Genomic DNA, 11,039 nt, shown 5'->3' with positions numbered 1-11,039 from the left:
ACACGTCCCACCTGAGCTCTTCCTGGCCCTCCCTAGAGAGAGCTGTCTTTTAATAACAACCTCACATAACTACTAAAAGAAAAATTCACACCCCTGAAATCAGTTCAGACCGACCAAGTTGGTTAAACAAAACTCAGCCAATGGAGACTGGACCCATGCTGCTGGCCCCCGCTGTGGAGAGCAGAGGCATCATCCGACTTCTCTCTTGCTCACTGCCCTCGAGCCCCCATCATGAGACAGACCCAGCGTCTAGCTCATGAATTCATTTCCATTCTAGAATTAGGATTCTAAGAACTTCCAGGCAGATCTGTTTGTGGGAAGCAAGCTAGAAGATTAGAGAAGCCCTACTGAATAAAAATGCCCCCAAAATCTGTACCAAGAATGGTGGAGTTGTGGATATCAGGCCTCATTTTCAAAACCAAAACAAAACAAAAATTACACCCAAACTCACCATAAAAACCAGGCCCACAAAACCCGACAGACCTCAGACGGTAAGTGGGGTCTTGCGGGCAGGGTGGCCTCTAAAAGCCAACGCCCTTTCTCCAGAAGGGTATTTGCAGGCAGGTGCTGGTGGGGAGAAGACAGGTCAAGCAACATAACCCCCTCTCTGAGCCACATTCCCCCATCGTCCCAGGGTTAAGGAAGACGCCCAGGGATAGCCACCTGGGAATACGTCTCAGCAGGACCTGACTGAGGTAAACCCCACCATCCCCCTATGTGTAGTGCACATTCCCAGAACTAGAAAACCTTTCAAAAACCTCATTTGCTTTCTTTGCCCAAATCTTCACTCAGAATGTGCCATTAGTGCTTCTGGCCAAAAAGTGCCTATTTTTCTGCTGAGTTTTGATCTCCTGAGATGGGAGGTGGGAGGAGCACTTAGCAGAGCCACTGCTTCTGATGAGGTAAAAGGGGAGGGAGGGCAGGAAGGTGAAGGCCACGAATCTGTTCAAACATTTACAGTATCAGATATATCTGAAGCAACTTCTTATGTCTTTGATCTAAAGAAGCTCCAAAAAGAAAGAACTGGAGGGAAGAACGAAAAGCAATACTACATTCTTAGCAGAGGTCTCTGCCTCACCAAAACCACCCTCCACAAAGGGGCAGGGACATTTTCCTGGGGTCTGTGGATTAGGGCAGCCACCCTGCCTGACAGTCTGGTAACGTCAAGTCATTGGCTTGAAAAAGGGCTTTTTTTTTTTTTTTTTTAAGTTTCTGCTGTCATCCAAAGGGTATAAAACTAGGAGAGGAGCAGGACAGCCCCACTAAGCTGGCTTTGGCCCCCAACACAGCTGACAGAGTCTTTAGAGAATTTCCTAAAGAATTCTGTGGACCCTGTCAGTATCAGGGTTGGAAATAAAAGGGGAGAGGCTAGGTTAAAGGGGTTACAAACCACCCCATAAAAAACCAAAAAGCTCTTTAAAAACAGTCCATAGAGTGAAAAGTTGAACAATTTCTGATATCACGATATAGAAAAAGGTATTCAAAAGGATCAGTGATATCTAGAAGACTCTGTTGATAGAAACTCCAAATAGAAAATGAAATTAATTTTCTGGTGGTTTAGATAATCTTGGAAGTCTGAAGTCTGATTATTGCAGGTTAGCTTCTTTATCATTTTGCTGGTTTTCTCTTGGATGGGAGATAGGCAGGGAGTCGGGGGTAAATAGTTCCTAGAGAAAAGAGAAGCAAAGTTTTTAAATCCTGACAAGGGGTCTGTTACCCAGTCCCATTGCCAAGTTCTGTGGCCCCAAGTGACAATCAGGACCTGAGTGGTTTTACAGGATCTAGTCTTGCCTGGTAATTGATGCCTTCTTAAAATCATTTATAAACTACTTTTAGGCATGAATTTATTGGATCCCTGTCTCTCAGAAAAAGCAGCTACCCTGCTTCCAGCTGTCTAGTTTGCTCACAGAACTTAAGCCATTTCTTTCCTGTCCTCTAATCCCCCCATTCCCAGACAGCCTGGTCCCGTTTCCCTGGGTTTTGCTCTCTTCTGGCCCTCCTCTGTGACAGTAGAGAGCAAAGCAGCAGAGAGAAGAGGGTGAAGACAAGGTGGAGAAACAGGAGGCTGCTGGAAGATTCAGGAGGTGGGTGGGGTTACATCCACCCACCCATCACGGCACCGCTAAGGGCAGGAGGACACAAGGAGACCAAGCTGCTCTCGTTGAAACCAAATACTTAATAACCTCCTGTGTTGTCCTCAGCAGTCTCTCCTCGGATTTCACGGTATCGAGCCCCAAAGGTGGGTAATTTTTGGGGTGGGGAGAGGCTACCAGAGGGGCCAGAGTTCCTGCCTAATGTTCTCTGAGGCTGGGACAGTGAGCACCCTCCACCCCAGCAAGAATAGCCCCTACCTGAGCTCATTCCTCAGAGATTTCAGTCTCCTGATGAACAACCACCTTGGTCACTGACATGTCTGGGTGTTGCTCCTTTGCTTCCTTGATAGCCTGCACAAGGACCTGAAAAAGACAGAAAGGAGACCCATCAGGCAGAGAGCAGCCTGGCTGATGAAGGAAGGCAGGGGTCATAGGACAGCATTTCTCTGGCAAATTCAATTCTATCTGCAGTACCAGGGCAGCATTTAGGCTAAGCAAGCTGATAATGACCTTGTCCACTCTATCCTGAATAGGGAGGTTCCTGGACTGAAAACAGAGACAGGGAAGGTTAGAGTTGTCGTCAAGGAATCAGTGAAAGACTTCAGGGGTAATGGCTGCACCTGCCTCAGTGGGTCTGGGAGGATTCACTCATAAGTGAGTCTAAAGGACAAAGCAAAATTTGTGCTCAGCATAGGGTAACCAGGAAGTTCAGAATAGGGGAGGAAAATAAAGAGGCATGCTACAAAAAGGAAGAGATGTTTCTGGCTAAAGTAGGGAGAAGAAAAGAAGGAAGAGTGGGAGGGCCTATTATATGTCACACACTGGCCTAACCACATTACTTATTAATATATATTTAATCTCCACAACGCAATGAATGAGGGTAGTATTGCTACTTCCGTTTTATAGACAAGAAAACTGAGGTTCCGTGGTTAAATAAAGTGCTTACTGTTTCATAGCGGGTAAGTAATGCAACAGGGTTTTAACTTAAGTCCATCAGATTTTCTTTCCTCTTTACCATACTGTCTTTCAGGGTTTTCTGTTTATTCGTTTGTTTGTTTTTGTGGAGGGGAACTCTGTTTAGCACCTGGAGGAGTTTTGATCATTTCTGAAAAGCTAGAGAAAGCAAAGGGGAAGAACAATGATGCCACTGTTCCCCGTGGGCAGCAAGTCTGAGACTAGCTCGGAGTACCCTGAGGCGGTAGAGCCCAACGCAGCCTTCAGAGGCTGGCGGCACGGGGATTCTTAGGGACAGGGCCCCCTATCAAAAAGGACTCTAGTTAGATCTGATCAGCTGATTGTTGACCCCGGCTCTTATAAACTACCTGTAGGAGGGACACGGAGGGACAGGAGAAGAATGGAAATCCGTTTAGGTCCTCACTCCATGAAAGCCATTCTTGGAACCACCATCTCTCATCCTCACTGACCCTTTTTGTCCGACTCATCTGCTCATGCTTCAAAGCCCAGCCCAAGCCTGGGTTACTCTGGCCTTCACCTGTCTCTCTGTGAAAGCATCACTCTACTCCTGAATAGTCCTTCTTAAAGTGCCTCCCTCCCCACATCCAGAGTGCACCATATCTTATCCCTTCTGTGGATTCCTCAGTACCTAGAACCGTGAGGCTCACTGGAGCACCTCTCTGAGCTAGCAAGTGTGCTTGTCTCTTTGTCATAATAACCCTGAAAGAAACCTATGATTATCTTTATTTTAAAGATGGTGAAACTATATCTGAGAGTAGTAAAAAAACTAGTTCAGGGGCATACAGCCAGTACACTGTAGAGTCAGGATTCAACCCAGGTCTGTCTCACTCCAAACCCCAAACACCTTCCCATCCCACTGCTCTTGCTGTCCGGCGCAGATTGAGCACATACCATGGGCTCAAATCACACTAGACTGAGGAGGTGGGTGCAGAGTGATAATGCAGCAAGATCCACTGAGCTGGGGCAAACAGGCTGCAAGGCTTCTCACTTGGGCTTTGCAGGCCTGTTGCTAGGACCCTGAGCCCAGTATTCTTAGCTGTAAGTCTCAACCCTGCTACCAAGGGAACTGCCAGCACTGCAGCTCAGTTTTTCTTTCTTTTTTTTTTTTTTAAGGCACTCAGCATATCAGCATAAAAGCCACAGAATTATTGCTCCAGCGCTCCTGTCAATGATTCCAGAAGCATTTGCATGCAGTGTCTTCCACCCCCTCTTCTCTGCAGCTCCACTGTTCTAACCTCAACAGGCAGAGAATTGGGAACATTAATCCTGACCTTATTATTTGCTAATTGCTTGTAACACACAATTAGCATCTAATTAACATAAAAACACAGAATTTTAGCACTCAGAAGGGCCCAGAAATTATCTAGATCAACCTACTCTTTTAGGAGAGGTAAAAAAATTCATAGGTAAAGTGATTTGCTCAAGGTCACAGTCAGTGATGGATCTAGGACAGAAATCAAGTCAAGTCTATCTCCCCGAGTTGTCTCCTCACCCCCACTGAGGGTGGAGATCATACTTTCCTTTTGTTTTATTATCATCTACTGTCTCGAGCACAGAATTAGGTACACGAGATCCCCCGAAGAGCAAGAGCTCTATTTACTTGGAGCCCATGATGTGCCACATGTACATCCATATCTCACTTGATTCTCACAACCTTGAGAGGAAGATGCTAAAATGCCCATCTTACAGATGAGGAGATGGAGATCTAGGGAGTTAAGAGCTAGAACATGATAAGACCCAGGATGTGCACTTTTTGAGTCTAAAATCTATGTTCCTTCTATTCTACTTGCTTCCCCAACCAGCGGCCCCAATCCCACCAGCCTGTACAGTCTGATTTCCTTTGTCCTTCTTCCAGAGTAAGAGCTAGAGCAGAAGAGGGGGCTCTTTGGAGATGAAGCTGGCAGAGGTGTCTTTTGCATGCAATCCATCTTCCTAACCAGGGACCTCTACCATGCCCAGAACCTCCTCAGCATTCCCACCTGATCATGGTCAATATCGGCATCTCCTGTGATCACAATTCTCTTTTCAATCCGGGTCTCTGAAATGCCACCTTTTACAGTCTGAAACCAAAGGAAGGTGATCATATGAGAAAGGAAGAAAACAGAAACAGTGAGAAATTATTTTGAAGGCTCTACACCAAATTTTAATCTGCGGTTGGGTATTGGATAGAACAGCTTTCTCACCCACTTGTCCAAAATCTTGACTGGATTTGCTAAACAAGCAAACCTCTATCCCCTTGGATTGCTAAAGTCTTTAATGAGTTAAACAGAAAGTCACAATTCTCTATTTCTTTTTTTTCCCTTTTTGTTCCTCCCAATACCACAGAAATTCAGCGAGTAAACAAAACAGACAGGTATTTTGTTTTTTCTCTTTTCCCGTATATTTTGACAATGTTCAGGAGGAAAAAAAATAAAAAAATAAAAAGACTGAACAAAAATGTTATGCACATTGAAATTTGGCTCTTTATTTTAAAGCATTTTCCTATTATTGATGTCAAAAGATCCTCAAATAATCCCCTCAGGATGAGTAGGTTTCTCTACTTGACAAATGAAGAAAACCAAGGTCTAGATACATTATGTAACTGGTTTCCAGTCATCTGTGTGTTGATGACAGAGTTTGGCCAGAAATCTATATTTCTTACTTAAAAGAAAATGACTTTTTCTCTAGTGTTACAGCAGCAGATTTGTCCTTCATTTTCTGGGAGTAGTTCTAATTTTAGATATGTTGTCCCTTTGGGCCCCATAGACAATATTCTAATAATTCCAATATTTCAGCATCTGTAGTACTCATGGCCTTGATCCTGGACATGACTTTTGTCTTGGAAAATATGATTACATAATAATACCAACAACATCTGCCCTTAAACTAACTTTTTAAACTTATCTCCATAGCCAGATAGGAGACTTGCTGACCAGAGAGATAGATGGATTTGTAAAGAGAACAACCACATGTGACTTCCTAAGACTATTAAGTAGGCAGGGATACTCTCAGGGTTTCCCCAGGTTTATTGGGAGAGGCGAGCAGCACAGCCTTTATAGCTAGGACATTTGGAATACTTTGGCTCAGTAGGGACGGAGGAGAAAACCCTTGTTTATGAACTGGGGTCCTTCCTATAGAGAGACAGCAAGCTTGACATGACACTGGATTCTAGAAGGAAATTCTGACTGGTCTGTTACCTTGGTAATCTGAGTTGTGGTGGTGCTGCTGGTGGTCTCAGAGGTGATGGTCTGAGCTGTCAGCAAGACTCCTGGGTCCAAGTCCCCATTGCTGTCCTCAGTCTACGGAATGGAAGGAAACACAACGTATTATCATGCCTCCCAGGAAGGCTTGGGAGGAAATGCTGCAGGACCCAGCTTTGCTCTTAGCTGTATTCTAAAGCGAAAACCTGATTCTCTTACAGTGATCTCTTAATTAATAAATAAATAGCCTGGCAACAAGGCTCCTTCTTAAAAGCTGAATGGATCCAGTTTCCCTCAGCACTGGGTCAGTGACAGCAGTAGATTAGAAAGAGCAGGCAGAGTATAAGCCATAGATTCAACAAGAGTGACAATAACTATGCATACGTGTACAGCATCTTACAGTTCACAAATGGCTTTGTAACATTATCATTTTTGATGCTCACACAGCCCTGTTAAATATATAGAAAGGGCAGAGATTTACTAGCACTCTCACGTAAGAAAACTCAGGCTCAGAGAAGATAAATGATTTGCCCAAGGACTCAAAACTAATGAGTGGCAATTGTCCTCTCTACAGATCTGGGGCTCTTTACTACCACTGGAGGCAGGAAAGGTATAAACTCTTGGTTGGGTTCTGAACCATAAAGTGAACTTTCTAGAAAAGATTGAGAAAGGTCCTTATGGGAGCTTAAGGGGCCAAGGAACTTCTGGCTACCTTCTTTGAAGATAGAGATGGGAGATTGGAGCAAATGAGCGAGGAAATGTCCCTTTAAGGCAAAATAGAAGGGAATATCTATAATACCTCAGTGACATTTCTGACAAAATTATTATTAAAATGGATCCTCGTTATAGGAGGGGTTGAAAAGTATTTTAAATGCTGAGCTACATAGCTAATCTATACAAAGAACAAGGGCCAGGGCTACTTCTTGTTCCTCTGGAGCTCACCATATTATGACCAAAATAAACATACTATGATCAAGCTGAGTAATGACATTAGCAGAAAGGAAGAGAGATGGTTGCCAAGGGCCGAACTCAGCTTGATGAATGGTTATCAGTACCTGTTTGGGCCATTAGCCTCAGAGCTGCTGATAACCCCATAATCAAGATGGAAGAATAGGACGATGTCATGCTTTTCAGATAACAATGACCTAAAATGGTTGTTACTGGTATTGTATACCATCTCACAGGGGGAGTTAGAGAATTGCAATGATTTTCATAAAGAATCTTGCAGCAAAAAATGTGTTAGGTTGCTATCTTTCTCTGCTTCTCTATATAAGTCATTCGTATTATAAGCAGAGGCCTCCAACCATTTTTTAAGTAGGATTCCATGTCATTAAGGCAAAACTTTGAGATATTGGTGGTGGGTGGGTGGTGGTGGTGGGAGGGCGGAAGGAAGAGAAGAGAATGTGGAAGGAGGAGAGGCCCCACCTGGATTCCCTTCCAGGTAGGAATCCAGGCAAAACAAAGAGAGGGAACATGGTTGTGTCACCTTAAGTCTTACACACTTGCCACCATCATACCAGGTACACTATTACCTAGTTCGCTGAAACTTTCTTCAGCTCAGACCCACTTATTTACCTTAGATTCAGACTTAATATTTATTGCACGCTTACATATGCCAAGCCCCTAATGCAACCGTTACTTCAATTACAATTCTCAATATCTGAAGTAGGTCCTATTTTTGATTATAGATTTTTTTATTTTTCAGTTACGGTTGACATTCAGTATTATTTCTATTAGCTTCGGGTGCACAGCATACTGGTTAGACAGTTATATAATTTACAGATCAGTCTAGTGCGCCCCTGACACCACACATCGTTATCACAACACGACTGACTATATTCCCTGTGCTGTGCTTCGCATCGCCGTGAGTAGGTCCTGTTATTATGCTCACTGTACAGTTAAGAGAACTGAGGTCCAGAGAGGTTAATAATTTGTCAAGTTTCTATAGTTAGAATCTGAACTAGGGCTTAGGGCAAGCAACTTCTTGTCCAAAGCCTGGGGTTTGGGTCCCAGCTCAAATAACTGGGCAAGTTATTCTGGCTTTTCTGAACTTTAGTTTTCTCATTTGTAACAGGCATTACTGTAGTATGTGCTCTGCCTCCATCAGAGCATTGTTCTGAAGCTCCAAAAAATTATAGAAATAAAAGTACTTTATAAATTGTTATGAGAATATACATTTGAGTGCCAGGAGGGCTAAACCTTTTTAAAGAGCTACTCTGCTACTAAACCTGTGACTCTTTTTCTACCTTCCATCCACCTTTCTCCTCCCTTTCTGTCCCCAAAGAAGGTGGAAGATGGAAGAGATGTTGTTATGATTTCTAACTTATACTCTTCCCATATCAGGCTTCTTTTCTCTGACCCTCCTGCCAACGTTTCCTCAAAATGGTTGTGCAGCCTTGACAGTTGCTTATAAAGTTAAACATCCATTTATCTTGTGACACAGCAATTTCACTCTTAGGTGTTTACCCATCGTAAGTGAAAACATATGTCCACAGAAAGACTTGAACTAAATGTTTACATACATGTTTATAGCAGTTTTATTCACATTTATCCCATCAGAATAAATTCAAATATCCATCAAAAAATGAAAGGATAAACAAACTGTGGTATATTCACATGGCGGAATACTATTCGACAATTAAAAACAGTGAACTATGGATTCATGTAACATGGATGAATCTGAAAAACATCTTCAGACACAAAAGTGTACTACTATATATTTCTATTTATATGAAGTCCAAGAACAGGCAAAACTAAGCTATGGTGATAGGAATCAGAGTAGTAGCTGCCTGGAGGGGTAGGGATTGACTGGAAAAAGCTATAATAAAGGAGTAATGGAAATGTTCTGTGTCCCAAATGTGTCTTGGTTACACAGGTATACACATTTGTCAAACCAATCAAATCGAACACTTAACATCTGTGCATTTCACTGTATGTAAATTTCACCTCAAGCACACATTCGCATACATATATACAAACGGTAAAACCCAATTCTGGCTCCCCATCTCCTGGGCTTGTCTGGCAAGATAATAAAAACAGAAATAGAAATACTTATAGCAAATAAATAATAATAACAGCAAATAATTATCTGGGTCTTATTATGTATGTGCCAGGTACTTTTTTCTACATATTATTTACACCATATTACACTATACTTTTTTATTTACCAATTTATCATGTAGATTACTCTCATCAGAAGTTTTGTTAATAGCTGCACAGAATTACCTTATTGGATATACCATAATTTATTTAACCTGTTCCCTAAAGATGGTCATTTAGGTTGTTTCCATGGTAGTGACAACTTAAAGGGCTCCTTCTCTTAAGAAAGTAATTCTTTCCTACATCCTCTGGCAAATAGTGTGCCCAATTTTAAAGTAATTTCCTATTCCTTCCTTTCAGGCCCCTCAACTGCCAAATCCTATTCATTCATTTCTCTCTCTCTTGACACAGCTCTTTCTTCTCATTTCCTCAGGCTACACTTCAGTTCTTTACAAGCATCTTCCCAGACCTACTCTCGCCAGGCATTTCCCTATTTTAATATATTCAGCACAAAACTTTTGGAATCACCTTCCAAAATTATTGCTTTAATTATGTCACTTTATCACCACTACTAAAAAACTTCAAGGCACTTCTCTCATTATTTACCAAACTCAAATTCCCATACTCTAGACCACACAAGAGAGAAGGGGAAGCATTCTAACATTAATCAAATGTCTAAGAATGCACCAAGCACTTTGTAGACATCATTTCACTTAATCCTCTCCCAAATCTTGCAGTGGAAGGTAGTATTATCCCCATTTTGCAGGTGAGGAAGCAGAGGCTTAGAGAAATTAATGATCTGTTTAAAGTTATCCAGTTAATCATCCGGCAGGCCTCGGCTAAAATGTCACCTCCTGAGAGAGGATCTCCTGACTATTCTAGCCCCAAAGTGGGAAGATTTCATGTAATTCAATATCATCTAACTCTATTTTATCTTAGTTTCTTTATAGCATTATTACTGTTTGAAATTTATACATTGATTTATGTGTTTTATTGCTTGTCTCTCTTGACTAGAATGTAAGTTCCAGAGGATAGGACCTAGGTCTCTACCTTGTACACTGCTTTGGCCTAACATATGAATACTCAAGAAATATTTGTCGCAGGAATGAATTAACATCTCAGTTTATAGAGGGAAAAGTTTTCCTTCTCTTTGACTTCCGTGAATTAAAAAAAAAAAGAGAGAAACAATTCAACATAAGCAACTCTAGCTCATTCAAATTACCAAAAATGAAGGAGAAATTTTACTGAAAGTAGAAGGTAAACAAAAATTTTAAATACTTAAATTCTTATGTAATTTTAAATTTAATTTAATTGAACGAAACTGATGATTATTACAGCTCTTATTTATGTTTTCAGGCATGTTGCTCAAGTCGATTCCATACAGTACTATGTCTTGCATAATCTTCACAACAAAATCATGAGATAGATACAGGTACTAATATCATTTGGGATGGAGGTCAAGGGTGGAATGCGGCATCAAGAATCAAAGATATTCCTTTACTTGGCTTAAGTTAATTAATGGAGAAGACAAGCCCTGAACTCAGGTCTGTTTGACAAAGCCCATGTTTTTAACCATTAAACTAGACTGCTTTCCCTAAGTGAATTGGGTAGATATAAGCAATCAGATCCAACATAATTTTGCTTTTAATAAAGTATTTAGAGACATCCTTAGATCACTTAGAAGTGATGTCTTCTAAAATGAACTGCTCCAGAAAAGCCCAACATTATTTGCAGCGAATGAGTAGAAACCCTG

At 41.7% G+C, this 11,039-nt stretch overlaps 1 protein-coding gene across 23 annotated transcripts in view; it reads right to left on the bottom strand.

Moving 5' to 3' along the window:
* Nucleotides 1-1,188: 1,188 nt before the first annotated feature.
* EPB41 (erythrocyte membrane protein band 4.1) overlaps nucleotides 1,189-11,039 on the bottom strand; it is a 151,409-nt gene continuing 141,558 nt past the window's right edge. For all 23 annotated transcript variants that reach the window (XM_016131953.2, XM_016131954.2, XM_016131959.2 and 20 more), the window contains 4 exons: nucleotides 6,245-6,346; nucleotides 5,048-5,128; nucleotides 2,352-2,456; nucleotides 1,189-1,667 (listed from right to left, as the gene is read on the bottom strand). In XM_016131953.2, coding sequence (XP_015987439.2) covers nucleotides 2,358-2,456; nucleotides 5,048-5,128; nucleotides 6,245-6,346 — 282 coding nt within the window. In that variant the 3' untranslated portion in view covers nucleotides 1,189-1,667; nucleotides 2,352-2,357. The remainder of the gene's footprint in view (nucleotides 1,668-2,351; nucleotides 2,457-5,047; nucleotides 5,129-6,244; nucleotides 6,347-11,039) is intronic.

This window comes from Rousettus aegyptiacus, unplaced genomic scaffold (genome assembly GCF_014176215.1).
Source record: "Rousettus aegyptiacus isolate mRouAeg1 unplaced genomic scaffold, mRouAeg1.p scaffold_m13_p_1, whole genome shotgun sequence".
NCBI lineage: Eukaryota > Metazoa > Chordata > Mammalia > Chiroptera > Pteropodidae > Rousettus > Rousettus aegyptiacus.
Note: the sequence above shows the minus strand (reverse complement) of the source record. Positions and strands in the feature narration are given on the sequence as shown.